Genomic DNA, 21,011 nt, shown 5'->3' on the forward strand with positions numbered 1-21,011 from the left:
CTACGCCACCGCCAGCGATAACGCTAGAACATTCGATGGCAAGAGTATAAATGCCGACGCACTTCGCCGCTTGTCAGTAGTTGATCGATGGCCGACGATCCGTTCGCCACTATATATATTTGTGTGTGGTTTTTTACGAATGTATGCATAGTATAGCTCAAACTTGTATATATATATATATATGTATATATATATATATATATATATATATATATATATATATAGAGAGAGAGAGAGAGAGAGAGAGAGGGGGGAGAGAGAGAGAGATATCTGTGTATGTGTCGCTAGTTTCCTCTATGGATTATGGAGTTTGTTTGCCCCATAGTGCTCAAGAGGGGTGTCTAAACGAGCACTGTATGTATAAAATGATGTAAAGAGTTTTTTTGAGTTGAAAGTTAATAAACTGCTCTTTGTATCAGTCCAAGACTGCTACTGTAAACGGATTTTCCGTTTACCGGGCACAGGTTCGCCCAAATAAACAGTTAAATTCTAACACAAAGTCTCCTGTCTTCGGCCACGTCACGACCCCATGACAGTATATAGGCAGGCATGGTGGTTGAGTAGCCGTAGCGTTGCATATAGTGACGTAGATCCTCCGTGAGCGGACACAACGTGGTTTATTTCGACATTTCGGCCTAGAGTCCGGCCTTCACCAGGCGTAGAGCCACGCCTTCTTCGTCCTGATGAAGGCCAGACTGTAGGCCGAAACGTCGAAATAAACCACGTTGTGACCGCTCATGGAGGATCCACTTGACTATATATATATATATATATATATATATATATATATATATATATATATATATATATATATATAAAAGGTGATGTGTCGCTGATTGCGGCAGCTGATCGTGTGAGCAGACTCCTATGAGATGTAGTTTTTGGAATAAAAGCGTGCAAATGGGTTGTGGTTCGGCATTGAGGAACATAAACTTTTTGTGGATGATCGATTCTGGGTGGTGTGAATGAGGGGGGTTTAACAAAATGTTCGCCAAGGCTATTGTTATGATAATAAAGCTTATGAAAGAGGCTAAGCCAGGCTATTTTACGCCAAAGGGTGAGTTCAGGAAGGTTGAGCTGAGATTTTATTAGCGTAACAATGGCCGTGTGGGTATAACTGGACGAGATAAAGCGAACTGAACGATTCTGGACTGCTTCCTATTCACGTGTTAGTGTAGTGCCACCAGAATCCCACATGGATGATGCGTATTCAAGCGATGGACGAATGTAGGTACTGTAAATGTAGTTACGTTTTGTACTAATTTGCGCCATAGCGTCAAGTGCAAAAGCGAAAACGGGTGCAGTTCTCGTATGTGCCTCATCGAAGATTATGGGACTTCGCATACTTTCTGACGTGTCGCCCCAGGGCTCATTCGATCTGCGCGATACCCATTTCAATATCATCATCATCATACTGACTACACCAACTGCAGGACCAAGGCCTCTCCCATGCATGTTCCGCCAGTCAACTCAGTCTTGTGCTTGCTGGAGCCACGTTATACCAGCAAACCTCATCCTATCTGCCCACCTAATTTTCTATTTCTCCCTAACCCATTTACAGTGTGTGATCCTTTATGACGAGTGGTTATCTTCCCTCTGCGCTACGCGCCCTGCCCATGACCATTTCTTCTTCTTTTCGACTCTAATGTCCTTACAACCCGTTTATTCTCTGACCCACTCAAGGCACTGCGCCGTGCTCCCGACCGGGTTGCAGAAATTAGGTGCCTTTTCTCATCTTCTAACCACTACCACCCACTCAGACGTCTTCCTGTCCATTAGAGACAAGAAGAGAGCACAGTGAGTCAATATAGTCGTTTCAATATAGTCTTGCTTTAAAAAGGTTTTGATTTGGTCAGTCGTCCTACATGTGATGTGTGCCCATTTCGCAATTGAGAAATTATACTTTGTTTGCTATTTGTACAATGTACGCAGCTGAGTTGTACGGGAATGCCATATAAGGTCTGCTTGTAAGTATAATTTAGTGCAACGCAGAACTTCGTCGCAACTGCAAACGAATGTTAGATGAATAGTCCGATGTTAGAGCATCGGCCGCGTTATGCGAAGGTCGCAGGTACGGTTTCTGCTGGCGGCAAGTTGTCTTTTCATCCACCATTCTTTCTTCGCATTTACATCACAATCACTTCCAACAACATCGCTTATTATTTAGTTGGCATCATTTTATGTAAGTTCCTAATTATAAGAATTGGGAACTACATTCAGGTTCGGCTTCCTTGGACTTCAATGCACCATCTGGAAGTGTTTTTCAGCTTTTTGAGACACCCCTACAAAACAAACCGCTTTTAAGTGAACTTGACGCTGAACTGTGCTTTGTGTGCTTGTTTTAGGCAGAAGTTTTCTCTTCCTCGTTACCTACCGGCCTTTCTGCCTCCCTTCTTTTTATTGCAGGGTAGGCAACAGAGTTATGCACATACCCTCCAAGCATTGCCCTTATGGCCATCTGCTTTGCTGCTGACCTTAAAAACGTCGGCTCTATGGTGACCGCCACGGTCGCATTTCAATGGTGGAAAAGCGCAAAATATCTGTGCACTAGTGATGTCAGCGCACGTCGAGAAATTCCAGGTGACCGAAATTACACGGGGACTCAAACAAGACATTTCCGTAGCCTTAATCGCTTGGGAACGTTAAACAAAATAAGCTAAACCTTACGTCACCCTCTCTCTGAATGTTACACCGCCCAGCCCTGATCAGAGAATGCACATGTACGACTGCTCTGGCTGCGATGTTCCTTCAGCCCCGCCGGGGTGGTCTAGCGGCTAAGGTACTCGGCTGCTGACCGCAGGTCGCGGGATCGAATGCCGGCTGCGGCGGCTGCATTTTCGATGAAGGTGAAATTGCTGTAGGCCCGTGTGCTCAGATGGATGCACGTTAAAAGAACCCCAGGTGGCCGAAATTTCCGGAGCCCTCCTCTACGGCGTCTCTCATAATCATAAGACGGTGTTGGGACGTTAAACCCCACATATCATCGTCATGTTCTTCCTTCATTTTAGCGCTTGCTTTGACCAACTCTTCGCAGAGACTTTACGTTTTGAATCACATTAAACGGGCTCGATCGATTCTCCTCATTGCGACAACGCTGTTTCAGGTCATGATCATCACGGCCATGCTTCCATTAGCGTTGAAGTTTCTCTCGTACTTATGCGAGCCTCCCCCCCCCCCCCAAAAAAAAAGACCTAAACCCATAATTTAAGCTCCGTCTCCTAGGAAACATCCCTCGGTTCTTTTCAGGAGGATCCTGATGACCGGATCGAGTTGATTTGTGCGCTCTCGTCTCGGCGATGGAAATGAGGTATTTTCTCCGGTGCCGCGCCCCCCTTCGCTTGCGTAACGTGCAAATCCCTTCTGCGGACATTACCGATGGCCTTGGCAAACGGGGGGTCCCATACGAATCGATTCCGACTGGCCCGTCGTTCTTATGCTGCCATTCTATCCAAATGCTATTCGATGATAACGTCCCGTCTCGGCCCTTTCAAAGACGCCACGTCTCACAGAAGCCCGTATTTGAGCAGCGCCGCAGTCAGCTTGCATGAAAAAAAGGGTTGGACCAAGGAGCATCCAATCTCGCCGTGACTAAGGCGTCGCCCATCTCTCGCGCCTAAAACTAGCATGATTGGGCGTCGTCTTTCTCCGCGAATTGCGAGTCTAAACCCTCTCTCTGTCGAGAGCTGTGACGTTAAGTGCGTCACGTCGTCTGCTCGAGGCAGATTGCACCCTAGTCGGGGGCGCCAAACGACCAGCCGATTCGGGAGCCGGCGCTCTGGTCGCTAATTGCTCTTTGCAATTAGCGCATTGGTTTGCGTTTTTTTACGATTTCAGGAGCGCCCTCCGCAGCAACCCGGTCGTTCTGTTTCCAGTCTCCCGTAAGCAAGAAATGAAAAAAAAAGAGAATGACCCTCGCTTTGTCTTTGTCGGGTGATAGGTGTTTATTCGAGGGTCATTGGTGATGCTGAAAGCCGTTCGCCGAAATAGTGCCGTGAATGGGAAAACGTGGCTCGTTAGGGCGGCATTGATTACGCTGGGAGAGTAGGAAGCGCCGAATGGCGGTGCGTGCATTTGAAGATTGCGGTGCGCGCTGGCCGTTGCTCCATCGTAGCTGGTCTTTTCAGTATTGTGGATGATGCGGCCTTAACGTAGACTTAGTTTGTTTCATGGGAGTTTAACGTACACTGACTTCGCATCATGCATGATCATGACGTTGACTTGGTTCTATCGTCTTTTGAGTATGTATGCTTGTGAGTGTGTCTTTATGTGTGCGTGTATATGTACACGTGGAAAACATGAAAATGTCGGGAGAGGGGGAGGGGATTTCCTAGCATATACAGTAACTGTAGGACGCCCTAAACCTGCTCTTCTCTGCCAATGGTAGGGCGACTAAACAAGTAGCGCGTATAACGGATGCATTTCACGGCTAATATACGACATTTTCGTTTCCAGATAACTGAAAGATTGTTCGTGCGACAAGGGTGGGCTATTTTTCCTTTCTCAGTGTACATAACCTGTGCTGCGAAGATATAGAAAGCAGGTGCGCCATAAAAAAAGGTGTCCACGTGGTCGGAACAGCCACCTTTTAGAACTGTTCAAACTTATAGTAGCGTCGTTTGTAGACCACGCAAAACTTTACAAGAGGGAGAGACAGAGGGTCCAAGAGAGAAGAAAAGCCGAGTATACTTCTACAACGCAACGGTACGCAGGAGAGGTGGAGGAAAGTGCATGCATAGTAAAGCATAGCATAGCATAGTAAGGGAATAAGAATGTGACAGCAGGAGCAAGGGAAGGCTGAGGGGATAGCGTAAAGCATAGCATAGCCATGGATGGTTAATACAGTGCAGAAAGGAGAGGGGGCGATGCAAGGTTCAGGAGGACAGATGTGTGAGTGAGGAGGATAGAAAAGATAAGGGGGACAGGGTAAATCATATCATAGCCATCTGTTGTAAAGTATGGCAATGGGCGGAACGAAGGGGGATGTGAGGGTGAGAATGATTGAATGGAGCATAGTATATACATGTATAGTAAAGGTGTGGCAAAGGAAACACAGGGTCAGGAGGAGCAAAAGGACAAAGAGGATGATAAAGCATAGCGTAGTCTTGTATGGTACAGTCTCCTTTAGTACAGCACTGCGGGGATGGGAAGAGAAGTGAGGGTTAGAGTAAGAGAAAGGGGTGGGAAACGCCACCATGAAGCACAGCTAGTTCCTCAGCCATTGCACCACTGGTGCGTATAGGGGCTGTAGACAACGAAGAGGAGATACAGACCCGTTCGTCTGGCTACATTGAAGGTAACATATATCAACTGAGTGAGCCAGCGCTCGTGGCTGTCGCTCGCGTCTCTTATTCCCCCTGTATTTGTAACAGGTGCCGCATTTCTTCATCAAGTGGGTCATAATGTAACGGCCTTAAGGATGTCTCGCATGCACGCTATAGCTCGTTCTCATTTCGCCTGGAACGCATGTACTCCATCACCTCGAAGTCACGTTTGCGTATCGTTCCGCAATGCCTCGACGGTTAATAACGGGGCTGGTAGACGGCGTGGTATTATAATTCAGAATTATTATTAGGTATTCCAAGTCACTTTAGCAAATAACAAATCTTAATTTAACATGATTGGTTAAGAATCGCAGTTCCTTTTGAACAATGCACCTGAGTAGAAGCACCCCCGATGGTTCGACTTGAGCCGCAACATTATGAACAGTTACTTGATCGGAGACAGCTCAAAATGTGAGGAATTCACCTGCTATTTCACTGAACAAGCTAACTTGGAGTGAGAGTATAGTAAAAAAGAAGGAAACGGGCGCTAAGACAGTACTGAAGTTTCTAACGCACGAAAAAGCACATGGACAGATAAACATGGGACAGGCTTTACTTGCAACAATGTTTATTCCAGAAAGAGGTAACCGTTTATATAGGCAACATCGCTTTTGAATCATGATTTCAAGACAGGGAGCTTAGCCAGTTTTCAGAGTGGGTGGCCACCGTGCTCGTGGGAATAGTGAAATAAAAAAAAAGAAAGTCCGCCTTTTGGACTGCAGTGCAAAACAACTTACTGGAGAAACTTGGTGTAACAAGACCTGCTAACGAAGAATAAAGCGATTGTCAAAAAAAAAACGCAAATATCTTCGCAAGTTTTTTTTTTGTTCTGCGTTAACTTGTATCTCTACCTCTTATAATGATACACTGAACATAATTACGTCAATTTCGTTCCTTATTAGCATTATTTTACTTCTGAGCCGTCGTTTTAAGAATTTCATCTAAATAGGAAACTAATCGAATTTGTTAAAGCGAGATTGTACTGTACATTATATATAATGCTCGCTAATGTGTCCTTCCTTTTTCTCTTTACCGCTTACAGGAGATCAATCATTGCGGTTTCTGATAAAAGTCTTCGAAGGGCGGCAGGCACGCCTTCGAGTTCCGTCCAATTCCCGTCGTCGTTTTTGACCGACGGGTGAGCATCGCCGGCGCGGCCCCGACCGCGTCGCCCATTGGGCCTCTGCCGCCAGTCCGTCCTTAGCAGCGCAGCCGTGGCGGCGGTAACGCTGTCGGGCTGTCCGCACTGCTGCATGGACGAGGGCCGCTTCTGCGTCCTCTCGGCCTACGACATGAACGGCCTGCCTTCCTCCCTGGATACCAGGGGAGGTGGCACGGCTGGCACGAACGCCGCAACCGCCACCACGACTCCTGGTGGCGTTGTCACCACCACCTGCACGGGCTCGACGGGAGGAGGCGACGCCGACCTGGCTTCCAGCTCCACGCGGACAAGATCTGTGTGTGCCAGGGCGTGCTCCTCCTTCTCCAGGCTCGGGCGGTGGTGAGTATTACGCCAAACCTCTATGCTTTCCGGTGAAGCAGTGTTACCTAAAGTGCCAGTCAGCAGGCTCCGGAACACGCAAGATAAGGTCGCGCATTTTTGCTGTGCGTGACCAACCTCCTTCAACGCGCAGTGACCTCAACTCAGCGATCGGCGACGTGACGTAGCACGCAGCTCGTCGATTGGTCTAAACCAGGTATCAATAAGAGTAATTTAGTCAACGTCGCCGATTGCCGAGTTGACGTCACTGCGTGTGGAAGAAGGTTGGTCACGCGCAGGAAAAATGCGCGAGCTTTTCCTGCACGTTACGGAGCCTGTTGACTGGCCCTTTAAAGAAATGCCCCCAGCTCCCCAAAAGGAATCCTGACGAACTGTGAATGCATTTCTTGCGCCGAGAGAGAGAGTTTTGTTGCCGTCAGACATTTGCCTTCCCCGACTTATGCCATCGGCTTGAGAAGCGCCCAGCCAGCAAACGGTCGAAAGTTAGGAGCGAGCGGACGAGAGAGTGGGGCGCCAGCGTTCTCGGCTCGGCGTTGGCGTTTCACGCGGCGTCTCGAGCACAAATTTCAGGATGTTCTTGTGAGGCGGCCAGTCAGCGAATGGCCGAGAGGGAGGCGCGAGTGGACGGAAGAGTGGGGCGCGGGGAGGAGAGAGAGCGAACGTTGAGAGGAGCGGCGAAGCACTGTACCTACCTTCTCCTACACTCTTTCACTCCACTTGCTTCGGTTGATTGGGGCGAGGTTAACCGCGTGCGCCCGCAGGTGCTGATATAGGAGAGGGAGTGAGAGCGGAGAGATAACACCTTCCGTCGCGCGGACACCAACGCGGACAACGCCGGATGCTGGACATAGCCAGACTAAGTAATGCATTTGCGTTTAAAAAACCGCCAGGTCATGGCGGAACGCGTAGCACATGTCATAGCAGAAGCTGGAAGAGTGGCCTTTCAGAGCCCTTTTGAGCATTCATTGAATAACTGCTACAAGCACACTTTCAAGGTACCCACTACGCCATTGATCATCACAGTATTCGCGTAGCAGGGAGGCATTCAGTATGCCTGCCTTTGTCATTCTTCCGAGAAGCGTGGTACTCGCTACACACGAGAGAAGAACTGTGTGCATTTTTTTTATGTTGTCGCTGACAACGGTGAAGAATTGCGCCGGAAGCGTTTGTAATGAGTTAGAACATTCGATGACCCACTCGTTACGCAATTTGCATTGTGTGATGCCTGTTGGTCCTTTGGCTGTTCTAAAACGCTTTATTACACATACGAAAAATCCGTAAACAGGGGTCTTATCGAGCCAATGTTTAGACAAGCGGACTTGTCTTCATCAAGGCTAGAACAGAAATTATTTCTTTAGTGCTAGCGTGTTTACGCTTCGTGACCTTTCCTCCAACCTATCGAAGGAGGGCAAAATTGGATAAGGTGGTGTGAGAAAGTATGGAAGGGGGGATCGCGGTGACGATTTTCATGTATAAAAAAAGGAACAGGTATTCCGTGAACAAAAAAAACGAAGTGTTGGGTAGGTAAGAATCTACATGTATCGCTGAGTCGAAGTTGTCGAACCGGTTTCCAGAAATTATCAATGGCAGGATTGAATTTTCTAGATGAAGGGCTTATCTCGCTGTGGTTATATTTGTGTATGTACTATATCGAGTGAATTCCAGCATTTCTGAATTTGAAGAACATGATAATGCATAAAAAAGTAGAGTAGTTCTATTGCCCAAATAACACTTTGCTCGCTCCCTTCCAAGATGCAAGACTTGTAAACACCTACAAGACGACATCGTAGTTAAATGTGCCAGAAGTTATTCTGTTCACCTTATATATTGTCACCTGCTACAAAAGGTCTTCAACTAGGAAGAACTGAGCCGGCGGGGAGACGCACCGAAAACTGGCAAGATAGCTGCTTCAATAATAAACAACTAGCCAGAGCACGCGCTGCCCCAGAACATCGTCTTTCATTCTCGCGGGCAGTCATGGCTTGTGCTCGCCGTAACTAGCGGCCAAGTGGCATTATTCACCCACTGAGAAAAAAAAAGGCATCACTCTGATGCTCGGAAAGTACAAAGGCAAAGTCGGGGCGAACCAACAGAAAATACGCGCATACCTAAAAATAGCGATATGGTTCATGCGCAGTCGCACTGCCGCGTGAAGTATGGCTTCAGGCGCACCACGTGGACAATCTCTGAGGAGTGCCTTTGCCGTCGTGGCGAAAAGGCGCCGGCAGGGACTACCTCGTAGTTCACATCGCTCACGCGTCGCAAGACTTTGTATGGTCCGAAGTAGCGACTGAGCAGTTTTTCTGACAATCCCTGGCATCAGACTGGAGTCCACACCCAAACTTGATCGTCTGGATGGTATTCAACTTGTCGATGGCGAGCGTTGTAGCTGCATGCTTCTGTACTCTGCTGGCGTGTAATGAGTAGGCGGGCTAACTGACGTGCTTTTTCGGCGTACTGCGTAAGCTGCACAGCATCAGGAGTGATCAAAGCATCGCAATCGTGTAGAAGCATCGCATCCAGCATGGTATGAACCTCACGTCCATAGACAAGACAAAAAGGCGTGAATCGCGTAGTTTCCTGGACGGCAGTATTGTACGCGAATGTGACGTACGGTAGCACCTGGTCCCAGGTCTTATGCTGAACATCTACGTACATAGATAACGTGTCAGCGATGGTCTTGTTGAGTCGCTCTGTCAAGCCGTTGCTCTGCGGATGATATGCCGTGGTCTTGCGATGGCTCGTGTAGCTGAGCTTGAATACGTCATGAATGAGCTGGGCCGTGAATCCTGTTCCTCTGTCTGTGATTACGCACGACGGGGCACCATGTCGAAGAACGATCTGGTCCATAAAGAATTGGGTGACGTCGGAAGCAGTAGCGCGTTGTAGTGCCTTTGTTTCGGCGCACTTCGTCAAATAGTCGGTGACTACTACGTCCACTTGTTGCCGGCAGATGATAGCGGAAAGGGCCCCAGTAAATCCATTCCTATTTGATCAAATGGCGCTCTGGGTGGTTCTATTGGTCGAAGAAGCCCCGCGGGCTTTAGTGGCGGGGATTTGTGGCGTTGACATTCCCGGCAGCTTTTCACGTATCGCTTAACTGATGCAGAAAGCTTAGGCCAGTAGTATGCTTGTCGAACTCGAGCGAGAGTTCGAGAGGAACCTAAGTGACCAGGTGTGGGCTCATCGTGGCAGGCAAGAAGAATGTCGTCACGCATGTCAGTTGGCACGACTAGAAGATAGGTTCTCTCATTGCCGTTGGAGTTTTTCTTATACAGGACGCCATCTCGCAGACCGAACGATGACAGACTTCGAGAAATACATCGAGGTATGGACGAGTTGCGTCCTTCAAGGATTTCGATAACTGCGCGAGTTTAATCGTCCGCACGCTGTCGCGTAATCAGATCTGTTGTAGCAAGGGCCCCAAGGAAACCATCGTCATCCTCGGTGTCGTGGCCACAAACTTTGAAAGGAGCACGGGATAATGAATCAGCATCTTCGTGCTTGCGGCCCGATTTGTAAGCGATCGTAAAATCGTATTCCTGCAGACGAAGACTCCAGCGAGCCAGTCGCCCACACGGGTCCCATAGGTTGGCTAACCAGCACAATGAATGATGGTCGGTCACTACCTTGAAGTGGCGTCCGTAAAGGTAAGGCCTAAATTTCATCGTGGCCCATACAACAGCGAGGCACTCTTTCTCTGACGTGGAGTAGTTGAACTCGGCGCGGGAAAGGGTGCGGCCTGCGTACGCTATCACGCGCTCTGTGCCCTCTTGTTGTTGTACGAGGACAGCACCAAGACCCACGTTGCTGGCGTCAGTATGAATTTCAGTATCAGCGTCTTGGTCAAAGTGAGCGAGGACTGGTGGTGTCTGCAAACGCTCCCGTAGTTGAGAAAGCTGCGTCCTGTTCTTCCTCCCAGACGAATGGAACATCTTCACGAGTGATTCGAGTGAGCGGTTCAGCAATCCTAGAAAAAATGGCTATAAAGCGGCGATAGTACGCGCAGAGTCCTAGAAAGTGACGCACTGCCTTCTTATCACGCGGAACAGGAAACTAGGCCACGGCGGTACTTTTGTCAGGGTCTGGTCGAATACCATCCGCACTGACAACATGGCCGAGAAACTTAAGTTCCTTGTAAACCAAATGGCATTTTTCTGGCTTCAGTGTCAAGTTAGCAGAGCGGAGCGCTTCCAGCACATTCTGCAGACGCTTCAGGTGCTCCTCAAAGGTGGCAGAAAACACGACAACATCATCGAGGTAAACTAAGCACGTGTGCCACTTTAGACCGGTAAGAACAGTGTCCATCATTCTCTGGAATGTCGCATGTGTAGAACAGAGGCCGAAGGAAAGCACTTTGAATTCATATAGGCCATTAGGTGTAACGAAGGCGGTTTTTTCACGATCTCGTTCAACTTCGATCTGCCAGTAGCGACAATATGTAGTTTTACCGGCACTAGTGAGAGTGTTATTACCTTATTGAATCTTCATATTGTCATAAACAGTACATTGGTGAAACAGGGACACCTGTTATTGTTATAATAAACGCTCATCGTTCAGGCAGGGCAAGGAAATCTCCGAAAGCTGCGGCACAATATTTTAATGTTGTAGGATACGACTTACACGATCTCAAACTCTACATGCTTGAAGCTTTCGGTTCGCAAGAGACAGAAAATATAGAGTCGTACCTTATTCACATGTTTAATGCACTCCAGCCAGTAGGTATAAACGTCTTTAAAGGGGTTCAATAATTCATTCGGTATGGTACATACACAAAGAAAACACCTATGAGTTTTCAATTCCAAACCGCAGCTACACGTGTTCATCCGCAGCTAGCTACACGTGAGACGCAGCTACACGTGTTCATCCTTACCTCCCCACCGCTCCCCCCCCCCTTTTTTTCGTTCACGAAATACATGTTAATTTTTCACTCATACAATTCTTCATAGCAATCCCCCCCTCCCCCGCTCTCACACACCACCATATCCAATGTTGCCCTTTCTTTGTTAGGATGGAGGAGATGGCACGATGTGTAGACACGCTAGCGCTGAAGAAATCAGTTCAGTTCTAGCATCGAGGAAGACATGTCCGCTTGTAGAAACATTGTCTCGACACAACGCCTTTTTACGGATTTCTCATCGCAACCTTGTATCTTCCCCTTCCTACCCTTTTTAGGATTATTACTCATAGTTACGCCATTCCTTTCCCGGCATTAAGCCTTTCTGCAGTCTCTTTGCTGCAGAGTTTCAAACACCGAAGTTGTGCTATCATATCGTTTCCTAAGAGCAAGGTTTTTGATAGATTACCTAACTAATGTGAAAAGAAAGCGCTTTATGAAAGACTTAATACAGAATGTTTTTCCTGTGCCCCTGCACCGTTCAAAGTATGAAAAATCATATGGTCATGACGTACTGAAGCGAGTGAAAAACATGTGTACACCACCCAATGTGAAAACCTTCTCTTTCGAACTTCATATGGGAACCTTGCCAGTAAAGACGTGGCTTGAAGAGAGAGGGATGTATGTACCATGGGGAAGCAGCTGTCTCCTGTGTAACAAACCTGAGACCATTGAACATGTGTTTATTGATTGTAAGAACGCTATTTTCTTTTGGGACATTTTACAGAGGACTTTAAAAAAAGATTTACCTCTTACTCCATATGGAATTCGAATGGAGGTCTGCGCAAAATTTGAATGTTATATTTTTACTCGGTCTTTATTTGGTTTGGCGTAGTATGCTATCGTACAGACACTGTGATGTGAGAGTTCTATTCGTTAATGAGTGTTTCGTGGAAGCTGTTATAAAAGTGCTAGATGTGTATAAGACTACCGACTGTGTTGAAGATGTAATATCTTTGTTCGAAGCGTTATCACGCATGAAACACGTGTGATAGTGATTGTCAGATTAGCTTGACCTGTAGTCAAGAAGGTAATAAAGAAAAAAAACCAATGTGGTGCAGTGGTAGTATAGTGGGCTGGCCTGCAGGAGACTCGGGTTCGAATCCCATTGTGCCTGTTTTATTTTTCTTATTTTACACAATGGCAGCGGACAACTACGGTGCCCGCGACGCTTGTGGTGATTTCATTCCAGCTTTCGTTGTAAAAAAGGGTTTGAAAGAAATGAAATAGAGCCAGCGGTGAACATTATTGAATTAAGGTAACTGCAGATATGGGCTGTCTGCTAACCCTTGTCAATGTGGGGGTTGGCGGTGGTTGTAACTCAAAGTGCGCAGCCCAAACTCCCCCAAAACTGCAGCTAAGTGCGCAGTTTATACTTGAGAAACACAGTCCACGTCTTCAGAATCACCATCATGGGCCTTTTCTACTTTTTTTTGTAAATGTAGAACGTAAGACCCACAGGAAGATGTCGCCCTAAAGGGCTTATATGCAGCCGCGCGGCGATGGCCAGTGCGTAAATGCATCCGGAATGTTCGTGAAGTTGCTATCGCAATAAAAGCCGGCGGGTGCCGGTGACCCTGGGAATAGAATGCAGTACTTCCGGCGTAGAAAGTGGATGACCTAACTACTTGACCGGAAGGTTGGTACATGCGGGCAGGCGCGTCTTCTCTTTTCCAGCAGCCGTCACTCTTATACGAACGCACCGCAAGTACGAGCCTATCTATGCGGTTTTCCGAGCCGGAGAACAGCTTCAAAATTGTAAAGTTTATGGTGCCGGGGCTCACTCTTATCAGCCTGTTCCTGTAGAGCAAAGGTTGCCCCAACTCCCTGGCGGGGAAGTGATGTATACCTCGGCTGAAGAAAAGCGTGCAGTGCATCTTGAGTTAAGATCACCATCACGCTCAGGAGGCAGCCTTATTTCGTCCCAGAAAACGTCGACCTTTCGGGCACTGGTGAGGAATTTAAGCTAGCGAATGTCTAATTCTTCTTGCATGGCGAGGTGGGTATTGATTGGTGTCAATTGACTGACCCTCTCAGTGCAATGACGAGTCTTCCTCACTATCTCTTTATGCAGCGAGCACGTTGGACAAGGTGCTACCGAATAACGTGCCAAGTTTGCATGTGGAGAAGCGCGCGGTTAGCTGGAACAAGTGATTTGGTTGGCTACCGTCATTAACGTCCTCGTCAAAAAGAAACCGTGAAGTCAACCATGCACGCTTGTGGCTTACTGTCTTACACCGGGGTAAAGATAATGAGAAACAAAAAAAGGGGGGGGGGGCGGAAAGTGCTCTCAGGTGTTACATGTGTCATGAACATGCGTGTTTAACTATCAACCGCCAACAATCAGTAACTAAGACCAGTGAAGATTTTAAAGTTGGCTGAGTGACACTAGTGATGTCGTTACTTCCTGCGAAAGCTACTTGATCAAGCCGTGATCATACGATTGTGTAATTCCTGTGCTTATGGTTTGAGACGTTTCTAAGGCTCGTTATTTTGCGATTTATACCTTCGCGTTGATCTGTGAAAAGCAGCGGTCTCAACCCGAGCTAGCAAAAGAAAAAAAGTAAAGAATGCTGTGCAAGCTGACAGCAGTTGAATTGGACTCTACTTAAAACTGAAACACACGCATACAAATGAAAGAGAAAATTGTAGTCTTCTTTCCTGCAATCAGAGAGCTGAGATGAGGTTACAATAACTGGACCCATTTTTAAGCAGTACTTACTGCGATTTCGATCTCTAACTATCTACATTACCTCGCAAGAAAACCAACAAAGCTTAGCACACAGACGCCATTGTCATCGTTGTCATCATCGCCTCTTTGATTACACGACAGGACGACGTAATGGGCTTACGCCGCAAAACGTCTTTGATGGCGTCGAGTCGAAGTTTGGACAAATCAACGAGCACTTTAGTGTTTGCGTCGCCGGTAAACCACCGTAATAAATTACCACTCACACACAACGGCACTGCAGTTCTCGATAGGGATCTTTGTAAGAGCCTCATATAGGAGGGCAAAGCACTGCAGCGTTTTCATGGGAGATAGTTTAGCTGCCGCTGCAGTGTACGCTTCTAAGCGGCTAAAAGCGCGTTTTTTTACCGGTTATGACGCATTTCTTATTGTAAGAGAATACACTTGATATTTTTTTTTCATTCACCTTTCTCTTTGCTTTGAAAACATTTTCTTGGAGCAAAGCTTTCGAGGAGCGGCTCCCTTTTCTTTCTTTCGCCGTTTAAACTGGTGCATTACTAATATATATATATATATATATATATATATATATATATATATATATATATATATATATATATATATATACATATATATATATATATATATATATATATATATATATATATATATATATATATATATATATATATATATATATATATATATATATATATATATTGAGCGAGAAATATAATAATCTGAAACGGAATTTATCAACACTTTCCCTTCCGCCTTGTTGAAAAATACGATAGCTGACGACCCGTTTTTAATATTACTTATTTTTTTGAACCCACCTCTAAGGGAACAAAGTGAGAAAGAAAAAAGGAAAGCTTTTTTCATGGTTGCCTTGTTGTTTGGGTAAAAAAAAAAGCGTTGTGATGCATGTTGCCTATGGTGGGATGTCAAAGCCACCCGAGTTGTGGGAGAAATGGATCCCCGGAAGAAATTGTTCTTTCAGTGTATTTTTATTTGTTTAAACAGGCGCCCAGAAAGACGCTGAGCCGAGCTTTATGGCAGTTACCGGAAGCAGTTGCCGGAATCTGAAACTGAGGAGTGGGGGGGGGGGGGATATTTCTTTCTTCTTAAGTGAACTGCGTCAGGAGCAGTGCAAAAAAAAAAAAGAGATTTTGCAATAGTTTATTGATCGGTTCGAGCGAAGGCACATTTTGCGAAAGACTGACATGAAGGCCACGTTCTGTGGAAGGGCGTCACGCGCTGCTTTGATGAGCCTTGCTACGGGCGCTATGCGTGTGCGTGGCTGTTGGCGAGTGCAGTTTATGCTGAATGTACAGTACTCACGGATCGAAACAGTACGCTCGGAGCGTGTGGCCGACAGTACATGTTCCGCTGCTCGTGGGTGCGCGTAGAAACCAATGTGCTGCATCGTGGTATAGAGATAGGAGGAGAACACCTACGGAGCAGGATTACTCCTTCCGGTCGCCGAACTGTCGGCCTGTGGTTCACCATGTGTACACTGCCAGGGTGGCGCTGCAAGCCTCAGGTACATTCGCATGGCAACCGAACTGGCTCACCGCTGCGCATCACTTTTTTTTGCCACGCCAGCAGACGACCCTCTCGTTCTGTGTGCTTAGGCGAAGTGATATGCATGCTGCGCAAGTAAAACACAGGATAGAGTTAGACATTGCAGCTTGATTGCTTTTGTAGACATGATAAACATGTGAATAAAATAATGGAAAACTTACTTCTGGTTTCTGCCTCGACCAGAAAGAAAATGAGTGCCAGGCTTGCCTTCATGCAGCATGGAAATAATATCATGTATTAGTGTGGTTAGTGCTAACTGTAGCCTATCGTTGAATTTAAAAAAAAATCAGAAGCTTGCTCGTTATTCCGTGGTCGACGGCTCTAAAAATGCTTACCACGCAGAATAGCTGCACGTACAATTAACTAAGTCAATGCTAAGTCACTGTTTCGATGCTGCACGGAAACAGTCCCATGGAGCTGCTTTTCTTTTGTGTCGTGACAAAAAGCTTGACAAACTTTATATGCTTTTGTGCAGCCATTTATGTCTACGAGTGCATTTCAGGCGTGACATCTTAGCGGTATCCAATTTCTTACTTACGCAGCCTACGTGCCCAATCGTCGAAGGGCGCCAATCGAGAGCATCGTGCACTTGCACCACAATATAAATGGTTTGCACCGTCCACTAAATTCTGGTTGCATGCATACAAAAGCGTGCGAGCCTTGCAGCGCCACGCTGGCAGTGTGCACACGGTGAACTACTGACCGACTATTTACCGACCGGATGGAGTAAGCCTGCTTTGTAGCTGTTCTCGCCTTCACTCTATACCACAATGCAACACAATGGTACCGCGAGCACCCACGAGCGGCAGTACATGCACCGGCGGCCACGCGCTACGAGTGTACTGTTTCAACCCGTGAGCACTGTACACGTGCCGAATGCGCTGTACTCACGAGTAACAATACAAGGCTGTAGTCGCGTGACGGCAACCAAAACCGGTTTTCTTTATTTTTTTGAGGGAAGCTTTTTTACGTCGTGGGTAGTATGTCCGTGTCGTAGTCATAGGAGCCACCTCTGCTTTAGTTCAGGTCAAGATTAGGCAAAGTTGTCTGTGATGTGTTAGTTCCGTGCCTGAATTTTTTTTAAATTCGAGAACACACACAGCAACAGAGTTTTCTCAGTGCGCGTGGTAGGGGGAGGGGGGAGGGGAGATTTTATGCGTTGTCTTTTGACCACATTTCCTCCAGGAAGAACGAAAAGGGGGGGGGGGGGGGTGGACTGTTCATGCCCAGATCGTGCATACATTAGACTTGTCTTTTTTTTTGGACATCTATGTAATATGCCTCAATGTTCTCCGCGTTGAAAACGCACAGCTGCGATATGCTGATAACGTTGGCCGAAGTTTTTATCAAGCCTGTTTGCATCTTCGTATATTGTCAGTCAAGTGTTTGTACACGTTCGTCCATGTACGGTTAAAAAGGAAACCACTTGTACCATGATTTTATTTGCACTGTTCGTAAGTGCCTGGCAGGGGCAAGACGGGTCGCTTAATATTTCGAACCCAGTGCGCTACTTTCCCGTACCACAATCATTTTTCTTACCGCTGAACACACAATTATTCGTAAAAACCAAACGCACACTCTAGAAGTTGTTTAACTTCGAAAAGGCAATAAGCGCTGCTCCACCACTTCCACCTATCTGCTCTTTCACCTGCAGGTCTCGCTTGTGGTGGTAATATTGTGGTAATTTACCTGCAACGCAAGTGCGAACTATAGAGCGCCCCCCCCCCCACCTCCTCACTCCACTAGAATTCTCCTATTTAGCACCGCACTCCTCTTCTAGCCTAACTCATGGATTAGCTGGTTGTAACAGCAATGCTCGAACAGAAAACAGCCATGACTAACTACAAATAAATTAATTCACTTCAATTGAACATACACGCTCAGGCTGCAGGTGTCGCTAATCTGACCTCAAACCATTGCTCGTTTACAAGGCCGTTTTGCAACGTGGTGAGGTACACATTTATTTACCGTCATGAAAAAAAGTTAAGTGCCTGATGATAGCGATTTTCCAAGCTTGCTCGGCAAGGATAAAGAACACCGCATGCACAACGTTGTCCCTCAAGGCATCAAGCCAGGGCCGGTGAGTTTAATCGTGGCACAGCGACCATCTGACACGGCTATCGGCGTGATCTAGCTAATCTTCTGCGAGAAACACCAGGATTATTGACAATACTCTCGTCTCTCCCCGCTTACGCTTCTAAATCAAAAGAAAATCACAAAAATCAACAGCGCAAAGAGCAAGCGCACGTGAACGAACCTGCACGACAACAACAGGTGATCCCACATATGGTACACGAAGGAATTAGTCTCTCCCCAACCTCTCCGATACCACCTTCCAGTTTGCCCGTTCGCATTTCGTCTATACCGCTTAATCCCACCGGTTTCAGACGCTAGCGCTCATGCATGCCACAGGGGCGCTCCCATGCGGCCATATATACCTGCGTTCCACGCCGACCATCGATCACGGTGGGACGGGCGCCGTCTCGCGCAGCTGCTCACATGGTAAGGCTCCCTCGCTCCTTCCGTCTTCCTACTCCTCCGCTACGGTCAGTACAAAGACGCCGATCGCCCCAGGGGCAGCAATCGACGCACTAGCGGTCATCCTGCGTTGCCGCTGCCAATGCTTCTCGCGTGCTCTATTAAGCCTGCCTTCTTTCCGTCTCTCGGCCTGCCCCGACGTCGGGGAACGTTAGAAGACGACGGCAGGTCTCACTTCCTTCATCTTTCCGCTACCTTGGGCTGCTCGGGTGGACGTGACAGCAGTTACTCGCCTGGGTATGTTTATGTCACGTGGCGAGGCAGTTTGTCCGCATACTATGTACGTTTCGAGCGTGATAGGTGTGTCTATACACACTTGTCGAAGGCAGTACGCGTTGTGTACCATTTTCTGAAACTTCCTTAACCTATACACATACAGGGTATTCAAAGAACTGACTTCTTTATGTTTTATAAAAACTCCACCTTATTTGAATTCACGTGATCCCTTGGTAGTTTGCGTATTCGCACATTTCCAACGATGACATACATCGAAGAGCGCTGACGCCATGCTCACATTCCAGATCAAAAGCTTTTCCTTTTTTTAAAAATTTGCAACATTACTTCCTATGCACCATGTGTACTTCGTTCCACAGCTAGAGAACCTCTGTGTTTTTTTTGTTTTCTTTTTTCGTGTCGTGCTTCCCATCCCGAACTTCGTGTCAGCTCATGAATTTTGAATGCTCCAGCAAACCTTTTCCCTACATCTGGCGACGAGAACCGCATACAGCGGCTGAAGCCCAAGAAAAGCTTATTCAGCAAAGGATAAGAAGTGAAAAAACCTTGAGGGAATCTAGCGCTGGTCGGGCCGAAGCTTATTAGAAGTTCATTGAGCACGTCTTCGCAGAGTTCAGGTATAGGTCTAGTACACACATTTGCCTAGTCTTCGTACTTGCGAGCGGCAAATCGTACCTGCGGCTTCGTTTATTGCCGTGTTTCGGTTTTGTTTTGAAAGAAAGATTCAACCATTTTCAACTTCGTGACCCGATTTGGAAAGGTAAGTATAAAAGGATAAGATCGTGAAGCGCAACCGCTGAACGCTTGCTGACATTTCTTTTGTGAGAAAACAGATCCCAGCCACATGAACACACACAGATCCAAAAGCTGGTCAGAAGTACAAAGATTAGACAAATGTGTGTACTACCCATCAATCCTATGCTCGCTGAAGCGCTGTGCGTTGAGGCTCCCTTAGACACTAGCGCCAGAGTTTTCTCTATAGTGTATATTAAAAAACTCGATGAGTTTGCCAGCCGTGTATGTCCTTACCCATTCCTAGACGTTATATATCTATATGTATAGATATATAAGATCAGCTGGGTCGTGGTATCCGGGCAAAAAAAAAAAAAAATCACGCACAGCGCAATCAGTATCCCGTGAAGTTCACTAAGAATCACATGTCAAACAACGGAAAGCAATTTCACTTATATGTTTTTAAATGTTTTAAGGATTCTAGAAGTACTGTTGTCTTTATTATAGCTTAAAGTTATTGCTTTATTAAAGATATCGGCACGTTCTGAACTGAAGCGACATATTCGGATAGTTTTGTATTCACATATTTCACTACAGAAGTAACTCACTGTATTTGCTTAAAATGCGAAATAATCACCAGAGCACAACTTAATCGGATAACTGAATAAATGGTTAATTGCTGGTGTCCGATTGAGTGCGTGACGTCACAGCAAGGCTACAGCGGCGACAACGGGCTGATCAGAAAGAAAGCAGAATAGGCAGAAGTCAGCCCCATACATTGACATAATAGGGAAGGAGTTTTGTGTGAATCCGTCGCCCTCCCCCCCCCCCTCCCCTAAAAAGGAACTTTTCGCACGCCTGGGCATCAGGAGGTAATCGTTTGACTGTCAACATTCGTCGGTTATTTTTTTTCCAACTCCTGAGTTTCGCACTAAATAAATGTTTGCGCAAGTTGAAAAAAATAAAAGAAAGAAAAAAAAAAACACTTACCCAGGAAGCAGGCATTGGAATGGAACGCGTTGGTAATTGAAACCTGAGCGAGCATTAATCGGGAAGTGTTCAGCTACGTAAACAGGGAAAAGTAAACTGAAGACACACCGATACACACCAAATAAAGCTTGGCTCATAGCCTATTTGCAGCCATATAGGTGTAAAAACTGCCATTTTAAATTTATTTCAATGATGGTTCCTTCGAAAAACGGTGATATCACATAAAAAAAATGACGGAGGATGTTTGGCACTCACGTATCACAAAAAAGAAAGAAAAACGTACTTTGCAGGAAGTCACTTCTTACCGTTATGTCGTTCACTTATCACCAATAGCACCGAACGCCGGATCAATGTCACGACCTCAGCGTGGGAGTGTATGGATGAGCCTAAACGGGGGAAAAAAGAAGAACGAAATGAAATGATCGGCACAGAACCTAGGCGCCGGTGAAAATGCGGCACGGTCGTGCTGCTTCAGGCTTTAGTGAACACTGGATAGCAAAGTAAACAGCGTGCTCAGCTTGAGCC

At 46.6% G+C, this 21,011-nt stretch overlaps 1 protein-coding gene across 1 annotated transcript in view; it reads left to right on the top strand.

Annotated features, from left to right (window-relative positions):
* The window catches only part of LOC142761696 (solute carrier family 35 member F2-like), a 240,889-nt gene that overhangs the window by 123,072 nt on the left and 96,806 nt on the right, over nt 1–21,011 (top strand). Inside the window, exon 2 of the mRNA XM_075895631.1 lies at nt 6,364–6,822. Within this exon, the coding sequence (XP_075751746.1) occupies nt 6,575–6,822 (248 nt within the window). The 5' untranslated portion in view covers nt 6,364–6,574. The remainder of the gene's footprint in view (nt 1–6,363; nt 6,823–21,011) is intronic.

The sequence above is a fragment of the Rhipicephalus microplus genome, chromosome 5, assembly GCF_043290135.1.
Source record: "Rhipicephalus microplus isolate Deutch F79 chromosome 5, USDA_Rmic, whole genome shotgun sequence".
Classification (NCBI taxonomy): Eukaryota; Metazoa; Arthropoda; class Arachnida; order Ixodida; family Ixodidae; genus Rhipicephalus; species Rhipicephalus microplus.